Here is a 21,266-nt window from a genome sequence, read left to right as displayed (position 1 = left end):
GCCACAAAATGTTTTATTTCTTAGTATCTTCGTTCTAATTCCAACAAGGGAACTTCATTAAATTTAAGACTCACAGAGTGAATTGGCTTCAAATTCTCAAAACGAAAATCTGTATGAAATTTATAATTTCTCAATAATTTGGCCAATGTCAGTTTGCTGAACATCAATGCATAGCTCCAACCTAAAGAAAATGTGAAGTTTAAAATTAAAATTTTAGTATCTCAATGGATGAAATATTTTTTACCTATGCAATTTCTGGAGCCTTTGGCAAATGGTATATAGGCATATGAATGTTTCTCCTTGATATTATGTGGTAGAAAATGATCAGGATTGAATGTATTCGCCTCTGGTCCCCATATGTCCTTACTTCGATGCATGTGAAAAATGCCTATTGCCACATTGGTGAATTTTGGCACTATAATACCGTTCAAAAGTTGCACATCTTGGTCTGTACGTCGTGCAATAATCGGTAAAACTGGAAATAATCTCATACTTTCATTCAACACTCGTTGCAAATAGTCCATTTTCTGTAAATCCCCATGGGTGACATCAAAATCACCTGTGTTGGGAAATATTTCCCTTAACTCCTCATATACCTTCTCCTGGAAGTGTGGAAACATTGCTAGTAGCATTAGAGTATTGCCAATTGTGGTATAGGTTGACTCAAAACCTGCAAAAGTAACGGAAGAGCATTCATCTACAACATCTTGATACGATAGGTTTCCCATCTTCAAGTGCTTCATTGCCTGGTTAATAAATATATTTTCATCATTTGACGATATACTTGTTTCCAGATTCATTTGCACAATCTAAAATTCACATTTAGTAGGAAAGTTAGGGAAAAATAAGTTCAGTGGTGGCAATTTACAAACCTTTTCATAGGTGTTTCGTATTTTGGTTTTTATTTGGGTAAATTGATATTCTTTTTTCCAGAAGCGCCTATATAGTGGTTGATAGATTAATATGTGTCCGATTTCTAATGCCCTGTATAAGAAGAGTGAAAAATAGTTCAATTTATGGGTAAATATTTAAAGATATTTCGTTGGTAAACTTACCTTTCATAACTTTCGAGTAGATTATTATTCTTAATGCAGTCCTCATTCTTAGCATTGACACCCATTAGGGATTCTATTTAATGATTTGTGCTAATTTTAAGTTCGTAACTTTCGGTGACCAAACTTACGTATAGATGTTCCAAGAGTCACTTTTTTTAAGGGCCTAAAAAGATTCTTTCCTCCTTGACCCACATAACTGTCCATTGTTTGCAGCAGACTTTTTGTTTCACTATTGAATGTTGGCAAAAAACTATTGATAACATTATGTTTGAATGCTGAATTTAGTATTCTTCTATGTTGCATCCACGTAGCACCTTTTGATGTTCCTAGACCATTGCCGAACAGCTCCTTCAGAAGGATATAAATTTCTGGACTCTTATTAATACAATGTGGGGAAGTTAGAATGTCCTGGACCACCTGGGGATCAGCAGTCAGTATAAACGGTGTTGGGCCCAACCAGGCCAAAAATGTTGAACCATATTTTTTAAAAAATTCGTCACCGATCGGTAATAGATTATTCTCTTCTATTCGATTAGCAAATGTTTAAATTTTGGATTAGCATTTTGTTAAGAGAATATGACAACATATACTTACTTTCTCTTTGCTTTATTTTGTGTGCTATGCCAATGAATGGCCACCCTATGGGACCGGGTACTTTCAGCATTAACCAGTAATATCTACGGCGATTCCACAGATAGGAGATCAACATTAACGCCAACCAAATAAGACACAAATATAACTTGATCATTTCGACTTTAATCACTTAATGGCAGTAAGCTTTATGAGTTTTACATGCAATTAGAACAGACAATTTATAGAAAAGATTGCCAAAATTCTGGGCTAAGAAAATGATCATTATCCATTAACCTATCAAAGTAATCAAGCGTGTTATAGGCATTTTATTAAAAGCGTTTTATGGGTGTCAAACATGCGAAGAAAAATACACACACACACACACACAGATCATACGAACTGATGTCTAAAAAGTGTCTAACCAAGGTCAAGCAGTGTTAATATCAGTTAAATTGTTCTGATTACTTTAAAACATTTTAGGTGAAATTTATTTAGAGGTTAATTGGGTCTAACAAATTATAGAGCCAAAACAAAAGTTCAAAAACGCCTTGAAGTTCACATATGTATTAAGATTACCCAATTTTGAAATCTGATTTACCAATCAGACATTATTTTGACCTCTTTTTCAACTCTAAAAGTGGTGTCTTCTCTAGCTGCATAGCCACACGCATGAGAAATGAAAGGTCTTCGTAGCGAAATTTCGTGCTAAATTTGTAATTCCTCAAGAGTTTGACCAAAGCTACTTTTGTCAACATATATGCATATCGCATTCCTGAAAACAGACAATAAATAATTATTAACTAGTTGTGATTGGTATAATTGTTTGTTTTTATCACCTATGCAAGTTCTTATGCCTTTTACAAAGGGTATAAAAGAGTACGGATGCCTTTGTTGTACGTTGTCGGGAAGAAAATTGTCGGGATCAAATGTCGATGATTTTGCTCCCCAAAGATCTTCAGAGCGATGCAAATTAAATATGCAGATTCCTAAATGGGTTCCTTTTGGAATTAAAGTACCGTTTGAGAGTTTAATATCTTCGGTATTCTGCCTAAATATAGCAGGAACGGGTGGAATCAAACGCATCGTTTCATTTAAAACGCGATCCAAATAGTCCAATTTCTGAATATCGTCATAGGTAACCTCAAAATCACCTAACTTGGGGTACAATTCCAGCAATTCTTCGTATAGTCTATCTTGATATTCGGAATGCATGGCCAAGAAAGTCAATGTAAATAATATGACACTTCCAACTGTCTCATAGCCGGCTGCAATAATAATATTGGCTTCTGATTTGGCATTTTCGTAAGTAAAGTTGCCATTTTTCAAATGAGCCATTACATGATCAACAACAAAGAAAGGATTGTTTTCTCCACCTTTTGAAACGTCATCTGAAGTTGTAATTTTGTCTTCTATCATCTGAATAGTAGAAAGTCATTAGTTTAAAATGGCAAATATTTTGAGCACTTATTTAGATTTGACCTCTAAAACAGTTTTGTTTAGAAAGGATATGGCATCAGATATTGGCCTATGTAAGCCCGTAAGTTTGAGGATCTGCGTATTGCGTAGCCAAGGGTATAGTATTTGCTTTATGATTGTATCTTGTAAACTTTAAAACGGAGGAATTTTTATTTAAAGGCAACATTTAATAGTTCAGCATTACTCACTATTCAAAGCTGTGCATCAAAGTATTGGTTTTAAAAGCTTCGTGCTCTGTCACTTTCGAACCTATCGTGGTTTCTGCAATCGTCATTTGAGAACATATACATACATAGTTCGGGTATCTAAATCATATTATTTTCTACTTACGTGTCGTTGTTCTAAATGCTAAGCTCAACAGATCTGTTAACAGATCCTTTTCGCCAGTTCCCACATATGAGTCCATCAGTTTTAGAAAATTCTTGGTCTCGGTATTGAAAATCGTCATAAAACGAAATAAAATGTTTTGCTTAAATGCTGGATTCAATAATTTTCTATGCTTGCTCCACTTTGGATCTGTGTCAAAAAGAAATACGTTATGTCAAATTAATGCGGAAAGTAATTAGTTGCACTTACTTTCGGAAGTCATTAGTCCATCGCCCAAAATATTAGAGATTACTTTGTAAACAAAACCACTCTTCTTCACACAATGTGGAGAGTTTAATATTTCCTGAATCAATTGTGGTTCACGCGTTATATAAACTGGAAAGGGTCCAACCCACGACAGATATTCATTTCCGTACTTTTGAAAAAACCTTTCAGTTAAGGGTATAAGATCTGTAATATAAACCCAAAAATAAAAAAGTTCCTAAAAATTTGACTTTATAAAACCTCTTTTGCTTGCACCCGTATGGCCAAGTATCTTTGGTCCTGGCACTTTAAGCATCAGGGCGTAATATCTTCGACGACTCCATAGATAATAAATCCAAACAAGCGTAAGAGAAATAACTAGCAAATATAACGATACCATACCGACAGACTGCTTGAACTATTCTGAGACGAACTTTGTAAAGTTTCTTTATTTATAAAATAAAATCGAACTTAATTGACTTAACCACTTATATAAATAGAAATTATAACAGGATTTCTGTGATTTTGAAGTCATGTAAAAACAGGTTTTGAGATTTCGCATTTGAATACTGAATTGCATTGAACAACTATATTATTCTTTTGGGGATACGGTCGGCCTGTTTAAAGTTGGTCTAGTCTATAACTAGTTTATCTAACTGAGCAACGATTAAATCAGAATAATATAGGTCAGTAACCGGTTTTAGTGCAAGTTGGTTTCTTAGTATAAAAAGATTTACGTACACACTACACGTGTCTAAAGTAAAAAATTTGTATATTAAATATACATACAAATATTTGTTAGGGGTTGAAAATTTATCCAACCCACCGTTACATATATTTAAACAACTTTAAAAACTATCATTTGCGATCGCAACTAAAGCACCCAACCTATTCTATGAAAAGATCTCACAATGCTCATTTTAGTAGTTTTTAGTTTAATTATATTTTAATTTAAACAGAGTTATTAAAAATAATGACTGCCAATTACTCTAATGATAATTGATAGCACTTAAGAAAAAACGCAATTATACATACAGTGGCGGCCACGAATATATAACTTTCTTCTGATTTTTCGGCTCCTAAGTAACTCAATGGAAATAGTTCCATACAAAATTCAGTTTTTTAATTGGCTCCAAATCGTCTCTTCTTTTCAAAGAGTTCATACTTCCATCTGTAATATTAGCAAAAACGTCCCAAAAATTTGTCCACCCGAAAATTGGGTTTTTTTTGTTCAAATGCACCTCTGGCAAAAATGGAAATCACTATGAGAATATCAGAACTAAAGTTAACAAATAACATAAATTTGTGGCCGCCACTGTAAAATTATTAAATTAGACCAGAGATCAGTTATCAATTTAAGTTTGTTCGGTGTAACCACATAAAATTTGTACTCCTTTATTTATTCCTTTTTTCCAAACTTAATAGTGGGTTCTCGCCAAATTTCATGGTTACAGAATCAATTAGTACAAGATCTTCGTAACGGAACGTTGTGCTAAATTTGTAGTTCCTCAAAAGTTTAATCAATGTTATTTTAGACGACATCAAAGCATAACGCCATCCTGAAATAATAGTAATGTATTAATGTATCCTTAATGTATGCTTAATCCTTGCTTACCTATGCAATTTCTAGGTCCTTTCGAAAATGGTATAAAAGAGTATGGATGCTTTGCTTGTATGTTAACGGGAAGAAAATTATCAGGATTAAATATTTTCGCTTCTGGCCCCCAAATATCTTCACAAAGATGCATATGAAATGAGTTGATTAAGAAATTGGTTCCCTTTGGTATCAAAACTCCATTTGATAATGTCATATCTGCAACCGCTTGCCTGGCCACTATGGGAACTGGGGGAATCAGACGCAGTGACTCATTAAATATACGATCCAAGAGCGCCGATTTCTCCGTATCTTCATAGGTGAGGTCGAAATCACCTGTGTGAGGGTAAGTTTCCTGTAACTCCTCAAAGAGCTGCTCCTGATATTCAGGATACATGGCCAACAATAACAGGGTAGAAAATATGGAACTCGCCGTTGTCTCAAAGGCAGCAAGTACCAAACCAATAGACTCGTCCATAACATCTTGGTAAGTTAAATTGCCAGTTTTCAGGTGAATCAATGCGTGGTCAATAAATATATCCGGCTGAGATTGAGCTGATATATTTTTTATTTGTAATCTTGAATCGATCATCTGAAACGGGTTTGGGGTGTGGGATAAAAAATACTTTACTTTACTTATTTACCTTGGTAACAATACTGTTAATATTGGACTTGGCTTCATTGATTGGCTTCTCAATGCCCGACAGTTTGCGACCCAAAGTAGGAACCAGCCAAGGTGCAAACAAAATTCTCGAAAACATATCCATCACTCTGCGAAATGGTATAGAATATATTTCTGTAATATCAATACTTTTGCTATTGACTTACACTTCGGTGTTACGTTGTAAGGAGTTTTTCTTTGTATTTACCTCTTCCTTATCGTGGCCCATTGTGGTTTCTAAAGAAATAAAGTTTTTAAATAGAGTTACCAATCTCTCAGATATTCGTCAAAAACTGACTCTTACTTTGGGCTATTCGCAGTGTAAAGTGCTCGATATCTTTAATAAGATCCCTTCCACCTAATCCCACATATGAGTCCATCAGTTTAAGCAATACCCCTCCCTCATTGTTGAAAATTGGCAGAAAACTCAGTAGAACGCTATGTTTGAATGCTGGATTCAATAGTTTTCTACGTTTGCTCCATGTTGGGTCTGCACGATGGAGAAGTAGTTATAAATGTATATTACTTTCAAAAATAACCTCTTGCACATACTTTTTGATACAATTATTCCATTGCCAAGTACTTCAGCCATGAGATCGTAAATATGTACAGATTTGTTTACGCTAAGTGGAGAATTAAGAACCTCTTTCACCAATTGTGGATCACCCAATGCATAAAACGGATATGGTCCAAGCCAGAAGAGGAATGCTTTGCCAAAGCGACTGAAACATTTCTCCAAATAGGGTATAAGATCTTTGAAAAACATCTATAAGAATTTGAAAAATCAAAATATTTTGCTAAAAATGTTACCTTCTTTATAAAAACAATTCAATATTCCGCCCAGGAGTGGATATCCCATGGATCCTGGCACTCTCAGCATTAGAGCATAAAATCTCCGACGACTCCATAGAAAATATATCCAAGCAAGAACAATGAAAATAACAAGCAACTGTAGCGAAATCATGGTTACCGAGTTGTGCCTAAAACTGTTCTGAAATGAGATTACCTCAATGTTTGTTTATATACCCCACAGCTAGACACATTAAAAGTGTTAAAATACAATGTAATGTACACATATTATTTTAAATGGATAATTTGTTTGTGGTGCTTCAAAGTCTCTATATTTTATAATTTTTTCGCTAATTTTTCTATGTGTGATTTAATTAGTACTAAAGTTTTACAATGTTTCTATGTGTCTATTTTTTCTACCATCAATTCACGTTATTTATTTCTTTTTTCCAACGTTAATAGCGGAACCTCTTTAAGTTTCATAGTCACATTAGTAAATAAAACAAGGTCTTCGAAACGAAATTTTGTGCTAAATTTGTAGTTCCTCAACAGTTTGATTAAAGTAGTTTTTGTCGATATATATGCATATTGCCAGCCTGGAAGAATAAATCGTGTTACTATGTTCACATTGAATTTGTCAAAAATCTTTGATTTCGCTTACCTATGCAACCTCGAGTGCCTTTTCCGAATGGTATAAAAGAGTATTGATGCTTTGCTTGAATGTTTTCAGGAAGAAAATTATCTGGATTAAATCTCTCCGCATCTGGACCCCAAATTTCTTTTGAATGATGTATGTGCACAATGCATATAAACAAGTTGGTTCCCTTTGGTACTAAAACGCCATTCGATAGCATAAAATCTTCACTAGTTTGCCTACCTATCAAAGGAAGTGGTGGAATCAAGCGCATTGATTCATTCAAAACACGATTCAAATAATCCAAACTTTGTATATCCTCATAGGTGACATCAAAGTCACCAGCATGTGGATACAGCTCATATAATTCCTCGAAAAGCTTCTCCTGATATTCGGGATACATCGCCAATAGAATCAAGGTGAAGAGTACAGCTTCCGCAGATGTCTCGTAGGCTGCAGCCAGAATATGAAGGGACTGATCTATAACACTTTGGTAGGTCAAACTACCATTTTTCAGATGAACCAATGCGTGATCAATAAAAATACTCGGTTTGTTGTAATCCGTTTCAGAGTTATCATTTGTATCCAATTTGAAATCGATCAGCTGAAAGCGATATTGCTTAAGTACATCGTAGTTGAGGTAATTACAATGATCATACCTTGCAAAGAGTTCTGTCAATATTGGACTTGGCTTCCTTTATTGAATCGTTTAAGCCCGTGAGTTTGCGGACCAGGTTAATTTGTAACCACGGTGCACACACCATTGTAGTAAGTGTGTCCAGAACGCTGTGAAATACAATTTTTATAGCTTATATAAATACAATTTTTTAAAATTATTTTTCTTACTATTCAATGCTGTGAATAAAGGAGTCCTTTTTGGAACTTGGCTCTTCATCCACATCGTTGCCCATTGTGGTTTCTGGTAAAAAAAAAAAGAGATCTTTATATCGAATGCTAGCCATTTGTACAAAATGTCACTTACGTCGCGCAATACGTAGGGAGAACTGAGCCAGATCTGTGCTAAGATCCCTTTCACCTGCTCCCACATATGAGTCCATTAGTTTGAGAAAATGATTTGTCTCATTATTGAAAATTGGCAGAAAACTTAACAGAACATTATGTTTGAATGCTGGATTCAGTAATTTTCTATGTTTGCTCCATGTTGGATCTGCACAATGCAAAAGTAGATATTATTTTATATTAATTTAAATAAAGGGTAACCAGTTGTACGTACTTTTTGATACAATTATTCCATTACCAAATACTTCACGATAGACATCGTAAGCATATACAGCTTTGTTGAGGCAAAGTGGAGAATGAAATACTTCTTTAACCAATTGCGGATCATTCAACATATAAAATGGATATGGTCCTATCCACCATAAAAATGATTTACCATATCGATCGAAATTTTTCTTTATTCTTGCAAACAAGTCTTTGAAATATGAATAAAAATTATTAAATATCCATTGCAAAGCATTGAAATTATACATAATTAAATGAATACCTTCTTTAGGAAATATATCCAGGATAGAGCCAATCAATGGATATCCTTTTGGTCCTGGAACCTTTAGCATTAGAGCATAATAACTCCGACGACTCCATAGAAAGTAAATCCAAGCAAAAATAATGAAAACACTTAGTAATTGTAGAGAAATCATCTCTGTGGAATTATTTAACTTGTCTGTAGGTGGACAATCCAAAATTCCAGTTTATATACGATTTCTGAGGCACTTTTGAATACATTTCTATGCTAATTTCGGCACGTGGCCACGAGTGGCCATAATAAGTATGCATTTCTCATAATATTAAGCATAAACATTTAAATTGAAACCTTTTTTAAGAGCAACTCTCTAACACAGTTTTAGTATCTATAAATCTGCGTAGGCACTTAACGCATTTCTGGCATTCATTCTAGTACATTAGTTCTGAGCAGATCTTGAAATGTGTTTAGTGAGTCAATAAGGCAAATGCATGCAAGGGTTGATTTCATTTTTTTCATTTTCTAGTTTTTTTTTATTTTTGTGGAACGGCAAAGAAATATTATAATTTTATGCAGCCGCCGTAGCCGGACATAGATTCATTTGGTGTCATCAGTCAACTTGATGGTGTAATTATTTGACATTACAAAAACAACAGAGCCAAACAGGCCAAGTTCAAGTGAAAGTGTTAAAAATAATGATATGATACAACGAAATGGGATGCTGGCAAATGAATAAACTGGAAATGAGATACGGGATGATTGCAGTTACATACATACCCAAGGACATTTGGGAGTTTATTAATTTAAATGTCAGAATAAGAACCCAAGAGTTACCAAAAATCAATGTCAAAAGGTGAAATTTTAAACCAAAACAGTAGAACCCAAGTTGCTACCACAACATATACATATTCCACGATTTATCTTCATTAAAAGTTATACTCTAGAGTAGACGAGTGCGTCATTTAATGATCCCGGAAATGCACTACCTGTAAAAGACTTCGGTTTAGTTCAAAGATGTAGAAGTTTAGTGGCTTCTTGGGAAAAGTGAGAGAATTAGCAAGATCTTGAGATGCCTACAATCACGGACATTGTCACCTGAAAATTGAGCTGCAGGTGTCACAAAGGTGGTCGTCGGTTAACTTGGCTGACATCATAAAAAAACAGAAAGATAGAAACAAACATCAAAAAACCAACAGCTCGCATTTTAGGCAGTTAAACCAAAAAAAAAATCATATAAAAGTAATGTCTGCTCTAGAAAATAGAGTTACACCGTTTAAGTACCAAGATTTTTATATGGCCCACGAGTCAACCAGTAAAAAGGGGCAGGGGCCAGTCTCTGACAAAGTTCAACTGAAAACGATTTCTTTTTTTTTTTTTCAAGTACAAAAGCACCGGATATAAGTATATGAAAAGATTATGAAGGCCCATATGAAATTAACAGGAAATGAACAAAGCAAATAGAGGAAAGCAAACAAATATTTTATTTACTTGGCTAAACAAATATATCTATCATTTTAATAAAGAATTAAGGATTTAAAGTTAAAAGAATTATGGATTTAAAAGAGGAAATAATTATTAATTAAAGTTCAAGTCTTGTTGACAAGAGATATATTAGATTATTTTTATTTTATTAATTAGATCCCTGTAGATCCTTTTATATATTAAGGAATGTCCATTCCGGAACTCCTTAAATTAAATAATAAGCGGAAAACAAAATGATGTAAAACACGAAAGGAAGACTTACACCCTTTGGCTATGTTTTAGCTTTTATTTAGCAAGTAAACCGTTTTAATTAATATTAGCTGTTTCTTTTAATATTATCTAGTGAAAATTTCTCAATTTCCACTTGAATTTAACGAGTCAAAATGGCCACCAAATTACACACTCACACTCAAGACACACACATGCGCCCTGGCAACCTCAACTGTTGCCCTTTCAAACATTTGACCCTTTTTGCATGACCACAACAACAGCAACAACAACAACAATGAAACCCAAAAAAAAAAAAACTTTAACTAGCATTGTAACAATAGAAAAAGCTGATGTTGTAGATGGGACATTGGCCATTTTGTTGAATATTCGCACAGCTTGACCGATTGTTAAACTCGGACGGGCCAATCCAGGATATTTACTCCCCTCCGTTCGAAACTGGCCAAACAAGAAAGCCAAAGCTAATTTGAATATAAAAATCATTAAAATTCATCGTGAAAACGTCTTAAGTTTCCTTCATGCCTCATTTTTTGGGCTGTGAGAAGAAATGACGAAAAAGACGGTGCTGACCTCTGAACTCCGCCCGTTTTTTGGGTGCCGGACATGTCCTGTTTTATGGCGTTATCCTTCTCCCAAGAGTGTAATGCAAAAATTATGTGCGTGACTGACCAGTGACCGATGCCTCACTGCTGACCAATGTCCAGTTTTCAACCCTTTTCCCACTGGTTGTCCTTCAAGCGGACTACACCGTTTGCTATCCCGTCTTGAGATACATTTGTCTGCCTCGTTGCCTAGCTGTCGTCTTAATGATTAATAAACTCTAATTTATGAAAATAATCTATTTGCCCAAGTCGAGTTGAGCTTGGGCCTTGTTTGCTTGATATCCTAAAGGATCGTATCCAGGTGTAATACGATTCCTCGCATACTTTCTTGATGCGTCAATTGTGAATTTTGCATAACTTTGGCGAAAACTGACAAATTCAAACAATGCCAACATCAATCAAATGATTTAAAGATAAACACACAATGAATGGTGGGGTGATTAGACTAATAGAATGAATTGAAGAAGTTTTCTATGAATGAATTGAAAAAGTTTTCTATGAATGAATTGAAGAAGTTTTCTATATATCGTCAGACTGAATCCCACAATTGAGATTGCTAATATTTGTAAATGTTCTAGAAGGTCCTTTAGTTTATTAATATATTTTCTGAATAATAATATTAACTATTTCCAAAATTTGGACATTCTGCTGCTTTCTGGCACGTGCACAAAACCAAAGATGAGAGTGCAAAAGTCAAACTCAAGATTAAATAAGAAGCATTAACAGCTTCAGCAGCTATCCCAGATCAAGATCTGTATCAGCTTGGCATATAAATCAAAGAAAACAAGATCAACCCTTCGGGCCAAACATTTGGATCTTTGAATGAATGGACAAAGAAAAACAAACAAAACGTAATAAAAAGAAGGAGATGAAAAGGAAGCTGAGTGCCCTAATTTGTCGAGTTTGGGAAACAAGAGCAAACCCTAAACAGCAAATGGGTTAACCATCAGCAGTGGAGAGATCGAAAGTAAAAAAGGAAACCGCATACACTAAATGGTCGTCATCTAGAAGCAGGGGCAAGGGTTTATGGCCAAAGATCGGGCTGACTGGATTATGTCTGTTCATTCTCTTACGGGATCTCTTTTTTTCTTTCTTTTTACTGTATCCATCCTTTCTTTTTCTTTTTTAACCACTTGAATGCTCATTGAGTTTTTACGCATCAGTTGTTGATGATGTTGATGATGATGATGATGACGATGCTGCTGCTGAATGATTAGCATTTGAAATCCGCTTTTGAGGATCTAAAGGGATCTTTAACAATTGCCAACAATTGTTTATTGTGTCTTAACACTTTATAATACAAGGGTTGCTCTACTATTTCGTGGGCGTGTGCTGACAAGTGATGACAATTTTCCCACACTTTTAGCCAACGACTCAGCAGTATGTCCGCCCTTCCCCCCATAGCCCTCTACACCGCACAATTCTCATTGAGTGCCATTGAAAAGGCGTTGAAGCGAACAAAATTTTCACGTGTTATTTTCGCTAAATTGCGCTAATCGCTTAAACTTTTCAACCAACAACAACCACAACAAAACCAACGGCAATGGCATAAGGGAAAAAGGGAGAGGGGGATAACCACTTGCTATTTACAATAGATTTATTTAATATGTTGTCATGGTGAAAAGTTTAGGGTGAAACATATTTAAGTATAAAGGAAAAACATTTTTAATTTATCACTAGGTACTATATGTATATAAGCAAAGCCTTTAATTTAATCTTTCATGGACATACAACATAATGACCACTTAGAAAAATTCATTCTTGCTTCTCAATCCATTCATTCATTGAAGAAAATCACATTTTCATGTAAAGTGCACAATGAACACTGAATAAGTCCTGCCTGATGAGTCTCAAGTGCTTCATAAGCATTATCCTTTTTTCACATCCCTTTTGTCTGACACTTGTCTAAATGCGTCAGCCCCATCAAAAAATGAATAAACCAATGAATACTCTATATAAATACTTGATATTCAAATAGCTATGATAATTAGGTAAAAAAAACAATTTAAACGAATAATCTGAATATAGATATATGCAAAATAGTTATAACTAGGTGAACCCTTTCAAACGGATTATATAATCTATATATTCAATCGGAATCTTGATTTGCTTGCAATTTGTTGTTTTTTTTTTAATTTAATCAAAGCTTAACTCTTTTTTCCATTGGATTTGCTGACTTGACAAAATAACATTTTCCAATCAAGCCTTTTGCAATGTATAACTAAAATGAAGAAAATGCGGATGCAGGAAAAAGGAAATGATGCCGACATACAAGAACATAATTCAATCTAGTCAAGAGACTTGGGACTTGGGACACTTTGTGGTCAAACAAAGCCAGCGGACCAAAGACACATAAAATCACAAGAATTATGGCCAAAGTGGCCCAAAACCCAGAAAATAATAAAAATGAAAAGAATGAAGTGGATATCCTTTTTGGTGGACCGACAAGATCTTTTGAAAATAGTCAAGCTGCGATGGCTCTCTGGAGTGTGTGTGTGTGTGTGTATCTCATTAAACGGTATTTTTGTGGTCCCACACATATCTGAAAGATGCATCTTGTTATCTGACAAGAGATTGTCTCTCTCTCTCTTTCTCTCGCTCTTTGCGTTGGCGACACTTTTGCGTCATTTGCGGTTGGTAGCCAGTCAAACAAAAGACCTTCTTTGTGTTGGCCTCTTCAGGCGGCAGCCGGCGGCATAATCAGCATCTTTTTGCATCTTTTGCAGCCGTTGCTGCTCCTGTGAGTGGGCCTCAATGCTGCTAATGCAATTCTAATATATGTGCAGTGAATATGTATCTTTTGTTTATCACAAATGAAATGAGTATCTTTGTCTTTGAGCCAAGCGTGGGATAACCCAACATATTCTCTCTCCTTTTCTCTCTTTTCTCTATTTATCACTTGGCATCTCGCTTTCTCTCTGCTTGTTCGATCGTATAAATGTGTAGTTTCATATTGGCATAACAATTGCATCATTATCAGAAACTATACATTGTCATCTTTCAGTCTGGTACAATCTGAAATCATGGTTCAATGTAAACCTAATTGAAATTGTTCACCCTAAAAATTATTGTCGCACTTTCCTTTCTCGCTGAGATCAGGACAAAAGTTCAGACTGAAACAAGCTTTCAGTGTATACTAAGAAACATTGTAATCTACCAATCTTATATAAACACGTTGATGATAAGAGACATAGACATTAGACGTCTGTTTATTTCCCCCATATAGTATATAGTTAAACTTATTCATATATGCGTATATATATATATATGTATATATTTTAATGTCTCATTTATTTGCTAATTATACTATATTTGCGCCATGCACGTTTTGTTTACATTTTGTTGTCATGAAAATTGACAGCTTGACGAAACGAAAAGTATATATGTAAGTATGTATGTGTAGCTATAAAAAATAACTGAAATATATATAAAATATATACAATATTACTGACAGTTGCTCTCTAGAGAAGAGACGGAACATCTTGATGGGGGCCGAGGCGCATTTGATGGAGCGCCGTTGCCTTAAAAGCAGGTCAATTGACCTCGCATCGCATCTCCGTCTCAGTTGAGAAGCATTTTAAATGGCCCTTATCAGTCAGTAGCGTTCTCAAAGAAACAAAATGCTTCTTATCAACACAAAAAGCAAATCGAGGAAAAAAACAAATACTGTCTGCAATAAGAGCATGAACATCATTTTTTGGGGGGGGGGAAACAAAAATCAAAAATAAAAAAAGAATCGTCCAGCCGCTCGCAATGTTGTAGATTTCTTTAGAAAAACAATATTTTATGTTTAATAAAAATGTGGATAATCCCAAAGTTATACAAACTGGATGAGTATACATTCCAAGTAAATTTTTGAAAATTAAATTGAAGACTTGAAAAGAATATATTAAATGAAAACTTGACTTTATAAGGTTCTGAGCAAATTAATTTTTAGTTTCATCCCACTAATTTATAATAATATATACATTTATTTAAAATCTTCATAGACACTTAATAAGTAGAAATTACAGCTTTAAGAATTTTTGAACTCTAACTCAGTTTTGATGATCAAACTCGTTGTGATTTTTTCATACACTGGGTTTATTTAGGTCAATTCAATTCGCCAGCTTTCATTTATTTGGTCAATTTGTGATTTAAAATGTAGATCATTAATTATCACCCTAATCCATCAGCATCCATCATGAAGATGGTCAACCTTTTGCCTTCTGATTCCTTTTTTGGCCGTTGGAATTTCTCACACTCGTCAAGGAGCTGGAGAATAATTAACCATGCCAAAATAGCAAAAACTGACCATTAACACTATGGAATCGAGAATTGACCAAAAACGAAAAAAAAACCCATTATCTCTCTAATAACCGAAAACACACGCGTTGTCCTGTAAGGGGATACTTTCTTGGGAGATGACGTTCAGGTAAATGTGTTGAATATATTTCATAATTCTCGAATGGGCCATGGGCAGTGTGTCCAGTTTGCAACCCTTTTGGCAGTCGAGATTTCCTTTTCACTTCGTTTCTTTTCTCTTTACATAAGCCCTTTGTTTTTTTCCCATCTTCTCATTGTCCGGCAAGACCAAGCGGCGAGCACTTTGCATAATCAATAATCCTTGACGCTGCTGACCAACGAACCAACACGTCGTTGGTCTGAAAAGAAAGATAAATTATGGTTTGTAGTCAAATTGAAGGCAAAGAATCCTCAGACAAAGACTCGGCTGGATAACTGTTCGGACTGCCTATCTTTTTTTTCGAAGACAGCTGCCCGCCCCGATTGTCCCTACTGTCCTGTGAAGTGGACAATGGTCAACAAGAAGTTGTTCTTCCCTCTTTGCAAAAGGGTTTCGTGATTGTTTAGTTTAAGTTACTCGAATAAATATTTTAATTTAATTGCTCTATCGGAAGAAAACCTTGTCGATAAGTAAGTGCAAATTTGTCAAATTTTTAATACTAAAGCAATAACTTAAAGTGTTCTTTTTTACCGAATATAAGTTTTAAATATAATTTTCTTTCGAGAACCACTTACAAGATTAGTCGTTTATATTGAGTATTAAATGCGTGTTGGTTGAATTGATTGATAAGTATGCTCATTGTCAATTGACCCATGAAAATGCCTGCATTCTATGCATATTTATTTTTGCCAAATTCATCAGCCACACTACAAGCCAAACAAAAAAGGCAAACATAATTACATTTTTATTCAAATTTCAATGGGACACCTATGAGGTGCAAAGATTTGAGTGACTGGTCCTTCCCCCAATTGACCTATAGCTTGGTTTTTATTATCTGCCCCGTTGCAGAGATTCTGTGGAATGACCAAAAAGTCTTGGGACAAACGATACAGCTGTGCAAATGTCAAGACGTAAGTGTCAAAATGCTCATTAATAACGCACATCCTTAACGGACATAACAAGGATAATGCTACTGCTGCTGCTGTTACTGATTCTGCTGGTGATGTTAAGCAAACAGAATCGATGAGAATGCAAAAATTGAAAGTACACATCCTGTGAAACAACTAAGCCATCAAAGACTATCATTGACTGGACACAAAAGGGAAAAAGTTGCGTCAAAAGGATGTTTAAGGCAAGTAAACATTGAAACTGTAGCCGAGACCCAGTCAGGACGCGGGACAGGACACGGACATACCATGTGTTAAATTGAAAAATTATGATAAATAACAGGAGATGAAAAAGTTGCTCAACAACATACCAAAACATCCCACTGAGAGGCAGCTTCAAGTAATATGCAAAAGGATATTAATAGACCAGCAAAAGCCAAAGGGTTTGGGGTGAAGGTGCGGAGTGTGTTCCTGTGTGTGTGCGTGTGTGCATCGGCCTTTAAGAAAATCCATTCGCCACGGGATATCATTTACGAAGCTTCCGCATTTGTTCTTTGACCGCCCCGTTGAGGATAGAATGGGGCAGGACAGGACAGGACAGGACACACAATGCGTTGCTCCTTGTTTATCTTCTCCGCCATAGTTCACAGCAAGCTTATCTCCTTTGACGCTTATGTACACATACGTGGAAAATGTTTGCGAAAAGACAAAAACACAAAATATTGGCAAGGGATGCGAAAAGGGTTAGCATGCCAAAGTCGGTTGTAACTTTCGGTATGGCTTATTCTTATGGGATATTCACGGCTTAGTCATGTAATGCCTTAGTGCAAATGTCCTTTTTTTCCTGTGATTGTCTTTATTGGCCAACTGGCAGTTGGCGGACTACGAACGTCACGTAAATTACATACAGAGAGAGATTTGAATGGACGTTGGCGGGTTATCACCAAGTGCATTACTTTTATTTTATTTGTCTTAAGATTTGAATAAAAGTAAATTCACACCCCAAAAGGGAAGAACTGCATTTCATTAAATATTATGTATATTACAGATTTTTACCATAAAGAAAGATCAACTTTTGATATGTTTTTCGGGTCATTATTATATGGCTATCTAAAAGGGTTTTTTTTTCTAGATATTGGTATTCAATCCTCAGATGTCTCAGTTTCTATGGCTTGCATTAAGCCATTCAACTGTAACTCTTCATCTTGCAGATCCTTAAAGTAAGGTCGCGTCCTTGCTGAATCAATGGTGAAAACATTGCCCTCGAGTGTCTCACCCTTTTGATCCATTTGATCAATTCTGTCGTAGATAACACCAACTAGACCATATCTCTTTAGCGTATCTCGAACATTGACATCCGTATTCCTGGATCCCCAGACTATGCCCCGTAGATTGTTTTCGTTTAGCAAATGCAGAGCTATAGGATGATACAATATCGAGTTTGAATGCAGAGCCAGTCCAAAAAATTCCAATGCGCTCGCCATATAAACGGCATTCTGCAAAATATTAACACGTTGATCGAAATACTGCACAGGCTTCTCGGGATCCTCGGTAATTAGAACTACAGGATAGCGATTCTGTTTGTAGCGTATCATTGCACAAATGTCCGCATCGAAGGAAGAGAAAATGATACGTCGCTCTCCGGCATTTTTAAGCACCACCTCCAATATGGTGTCCACATAGACATTCCGATCGTACGTCGGCTTGAAACCATTGTCCTCCCATCGTCTAGTGCTATCAAGTTGCGTCCACTTGATCTCAATGTTGAAGCCCAATGAAGTGGGCAGAGATTCATCTTCATTGTTCAGAATATCTATAAGCAATGGAAAAGGCATTTGATCCGGTATTGACCGATCACCGTTTGTCGGATTAGTGGCGAAACGCAAGGCATAAGCTTGACGTAGCTGCTCATACGTAAAGGCCTCGAATGGCAGAGCGAAATAGTTGGAACACTTTGAGCCTCCCATGGCTAATAATTTTAAGCGATTAAATTGCTCATGCGGAAAAATCATCAGGTCATATTTGTCCAATAATGTCTCATAGGAGGGTGTATTCTGGAGGAAAAATTTCAGCACATGATCGTGATAGATAACCACTTGGCCATCTTTGGTCAATTGCACATCGAATTCCACCATATCGGCATTGTGGGCTTGGGCGCGCTTAAAGGCGAATAAAGTATTCTCACGATGAATGTTATCATCCAATTTATATGTATTGCCAGTACCCCGATGACCTACATCCAAGGGCAGATGTGAGAGTCTCCAGAATCTCTGATACGTTAGATGCATATCACAAGTAAACGAAGTCATGGGACGTATGATTAAATAGCGTACACACATCTCTATCAACGGACGATGGGTGGAGGCACAGTTGATCTTAACCCTAACAAAACCCTCCGTATTGACCAATTGATCGGGCTTAATGAAGCCATAGCCATAATGATAAGGCGGCTCATCGGGGCCGGACTTATAGCTAAATGTATACAAATCCAGTCTGTATAGCGTATCCTCTGGATGGGCTATGGAGCAATGGTATAATTGCATATCATCGGAATCACAAGGTGCCCCGTATGAAGGTTGAAAAGACAAAGTGTTTGAGCTGTGCAGATTTGCCACCTCGGTGTAGGCCAAGCGAGAACTCTCCTCGAATTCACATCGTTTTCTTGCTATTGACGTATCCTCTTGACCATCGCCCGCACTCTCTGGCATCTGAAACATCGGCTGAATATGCACATAGAGCAATCTGCGAAGTTGCTTTAGCCATATAAAAGGAGCATTGAAGATCTTGAATTGAATATATGTCTCTGTGGTAGACCAACCGCGATTAACGCAATACTTCGCATCACTATCATCGTTCTTATATCCAAAGCGATCGCAGGGCTTTAGCAAATTTTGACAGGGTCGTATTAGGCGAGGTTTCAGATGTACCTCCCAAAAACGTATAATAGTCTCACCCGAGTTTGAATCGTAGGCGACTATACAATAGCGATACTCAATATCAATATTGCGGGGTATATTTATAGTCAACTCGAATCGGCGACAGCTGCATCCTTTTTGGCACTGACAATTTGTGCGTCCCATCAGGGCCACTCTCTGTGGATCCCAATTGCCCAGTTCATCACAATTACCAATTATGCCCATATACTCATTGCCCAACAATGGCTTGTCATAGGTCACACAAAATGGCCAATCTGTGGTGGGTATGGGTTTAATTGCAGTAGCATCCTTCCCATCTAATAAACTACATCCTGAGTTTTCAGCTTCCGATGGAAGAGAGCAACTCTCTCGCTCATTAACAAAGAACCAACGATGCATTTAACGGCAAAAAACAAAAATTTCGGACAATTGAAAACAATTTGGATAATAAATATATCAATATCTTTATATGTATATAGATGACAATAAAGAAAGTGAAGTAGCTACTCGATTTGGTATCGAATATCTTGAAAAATTTACCTTAACTTGATAAAATGCCATTGGTTTTTATTCAAGTCATCTGTTTTATTTGCCCCCTTTTTCTGATCTCCTCTTGTGGCATGTGTCTTTGCGCCTCGTTTGCCGCTTAATCGCTGTTGACGTACATAAATTTCCCATCAGTTTTAGAGGCAATTAATAACAACAAAACTCTCGACTTTTTCACTCTGCCCATTTGGTGTGTGTATCACCCCTTCTGTTTCGGTATTTGGTTCTGTTTGTTTTGTCAAAACAAAGGGCTTAGTCTGATGACGGGTAATACGATCCAGCGATCAGAGAAGCCCTTTAAAATCTAGTAATGTAGTGATTTTGAAGGTAAGGTGAGAATTCCAATTGGGAAATGGTTTCATTCATGACAACTGTCAGGCAATTTCTATTTTTGTTATGCCTCAGTCTTTGAGTATCCTCAAAAAAAAAATTGTTCTCACAGTTTCATAATTAAAGTTGAATTTTAAAATAAACACAATAATTACCCAAGGCTCTTGGTTTGACTAATTTTGTTGTTCCTCCTAGGACTAGGGGTGCGATAGCCACCCCTCTGTTTTAGTTCTAATTGTAAAGTTCCTGGCATGTCTCCTGTCGCAGGTGGTTTGTTTCATGCTTTTTTTCCCCCTACCTAACTGACTTACTGAGAGAGAGAGAGATTGAAGATTGCGTGTACTGAAACATTTTCCAAAAGACACACACAAACTCAGAGATTTTTCCTGCCCGGTGCGTGTGTTTGTGTTGGTGTACCAATTTTTATAGTTTCCGGATCAAAAGATCATTTCCTGACAGGATGCTTACTAACTGGTGGGAAAATTATTAACAGAACTTCTAGAACGATAGTGAGAGAGAGTCCTGCATATATCCTTTAGATATGACTCTAACTTGATTAGTTAAAATTATTGAATATTTCACATTTTATAGATCATTTAACTCTTATCATTAACCTTTGCCAAAGTATACCAAATCATACTAAATATGCATAATCGAGTGACTAAGATACAGTTCTTTGTTTATCCAAAGTCCACACGCCTGTCACATGGCCATTGCGACTGACACTGCATAAATTAAGAGCGGAACCAAAATGTGAACACATGTCCAAACCGCAGAACGAGTGCTAAAAGTGCTGTCCCATGGCCAGCTGTCTGCACTGAGGAGAACTGAACTGAAACCATAGACGACTGATCCGTTCGAGCATATCCTGGACAGCAGGTAGATCTCAACCTCAACCTTCCGACACTTTCCGTTTTCTGTGCACTTGACTTGGCATTGGGTTTGAAGTGATTTTCAGTTTTTTGTTGTTGTTTTGGCACAAAAACCGCAGCATGTG

General features: G+C 36.2%; 4 protein-coding genes across 4 annotated transcripts; all 4 read right to left on the bottom strand.

Annotated features, from left to right (window-relative positions):
- Positions 1-20: 20 nt before the first annotated feature.
- On the bottom strand, positions 21-1,725 carry LOC26529225 (probable cytochrome P450 313a4). Its single transcript, XM_015177469.3, has 6 exons — positions 1,650-1,725; positions 1,184-1,579; positions 1,056-1,128; positions 873-984; positions 245-809; positions 21-181 (listed from the first exon to the last, which is right to left on the bottom strand). Exons 1-6 carry the CDS (start codon positions 1,717-1,719, stop codon positions 21-23), a joined length of 1,377 nt encoding a protein of 458 aa, XP_015032955.2. The 5' UTR covers positions 1,720-1,725.
- Positions 1,726-2,089: 364 nt separating this feature from the next.
- On the bottom strand, positions 2,090-4,047 carry LOC6648118 (probable cytochrome P450 313a4). The gene is made up of 7 exons (XM_015177367.3): positions 3,936-4,047; positions 3,681-3,881; positions 3,435-3,620; positions 3,293-3,365; positions 3,108-3,234; positions 2,465-3,044; positions 2,090-2,400 (listed from the first exon to the last, which is right to left on the bottom strand). Exons 1-7 carry the CDS (start codon positions 3,988-3,990, stop codon positions 2,237-2,239), a joined length of 1,386 nt encoding a protein of 461 aa, XP_015032853.2. The 5' UTR covers positions 3,991-4,047; the 3' UTR covers positions 2,090-2,236.
- Positions 4,048-4,993: 946 nt separating this feature from the next.
- On the bottom strand, positions 4,994-8,402 carry LOC6648119 (probable cytochrome P450 313a4). Its single transcript, XM_015177366.3, has 12 exons — positions 8,335-8,402; positions 8,199-8,271; positions 8,012-8,138; positions 7,380-7,956; positions 7,223-7,314; positions 6,740-6,920; positions 6,482-6,682; positions 6,234-6,419; positions 6,097-6,166; positions 5,913-6,039; positions 5,290-5,860; positions 4,994-5,233 (listed from the first exon to the last, which is right to left on the bottom strand). Exons 2-12 carry the CDS (start codon positions 8,261-8,263, stop codon positions 5,070-5,072), a joined length of 2,361 nt encoding a protein of 786 aa, XP_015032852.3. The 5' UTR covers positions 8,264-8,271; positions 8,335-8,402; the 3' UTR covers positions 4,994-5,069.
- An 8,993-nt stretch (positions 8,403-17,395) lies between these two features.
- LOC6647701 (glycerophosphocholine phosphodiesterase GPCPD1) lies at positions 17,396-19,848 on the bottom strand. Its single transcript, XM_002069467.4, has one exon. It carries the CDS (start codon positions 19,790-19,792, stop codon positions 17,621-17,623), a length of 2,172 nt encoding a protein of 723 aa, XP_002069503.2. The 5' UTR covers positions 19,793-19,848; the 3' UTR covers positions 17,396-17,620.
- Between the last annotated feature and the right edge of the window lie 1,418 nt (positions 19,849-21,266).

Source organism: Drosophila willistoni, chromosome 3R (assembly GCF_018902025.1).
Source record: "Drosophila willistoni isolate 14030-0811.24 chromosome 3R, UCI_dwil_1.1, whole genome shotgun sequence".
Lineage (NCBI taxonomy): Eukaryota > Metazoa > Arthropoda > Insecta > Diptera > Drosophilidae > Drosophila > Drosophila willistoni.
This window is presented reverse-complemented; position numbering and strand designations above follow the sequence as displayed.

Bases quoted from the DNA above. Each gene is read 5' to 3' on its own strand.
- LOC6648119 (XM_015177366.3), bottom strand. From the start codon at position 8,263: ATGGGCAACGATGTGGATGAAGAGCCAAGTTCCAAAAAGGACTCCTTT. The intron at 6,420-6,481 runs GTATGTGCAAGA...TCCATCGTGCAG, and splicing joins TGGAATAATTGTATCAAAAA to ACCCAACATGGAGCAAACGT. The intron at 5,861-5,912 runs GTAAATAAGTAA...AACCCGTTTCAG, and splicing joins TTAACAGTATTGTTACCAAG to ATGATCGATTCAAGATTACA.
- LOC6648118 (XM_015177367.3), bottom strand. From the start codon at position 3,990: ATGCTTAAAGTGCCAGGACCAAAGATACTTGGCCATACGGGTGCAAGC. The intron at 3,882-3,935 runs GTTTTATAAAGT...TTTATATTACAG, and splicing joins TACGGGTGCAAGCAAAAGAG to ATCTTATACCCTTAACTGAA. The intron at 2,401-2,464 runs GTGATAAAAACA...GTCTGTTTTCAG, and splicing joins AGGCATAAGAACTTGCATAG to GAATGCGATATGCATATATG.
- LOC26529225 (XM_015177469.3), bottom strand. From the start codon at position 1,719: ATGCTGAAAGTACCCGGTCCCATAGGGTGGCCATTCATTGGCATAGCA. The intron at 1,129-1,183 runs GTAAGTTTGGTC...ATCATTAAATAG, and splicing joins GACTCTTGGAACATCTATAC to AATCCCTAATGGGTGTCAAT. The intron at 810-872 runs GTTTGTAAATTG...TGTGAATTTTAG, and splicing joins TACGAAACACCTATGAAAAG to ATTGTGCAAATGAATCTGGA.
- LOC6647701 (XM_002069467.4), bottom strand. From the start codon at position 19,792: ATGCATCGTTGGTTCTTTGTTAATGAGCGAGAGAGTTGCTCTCTTCCA.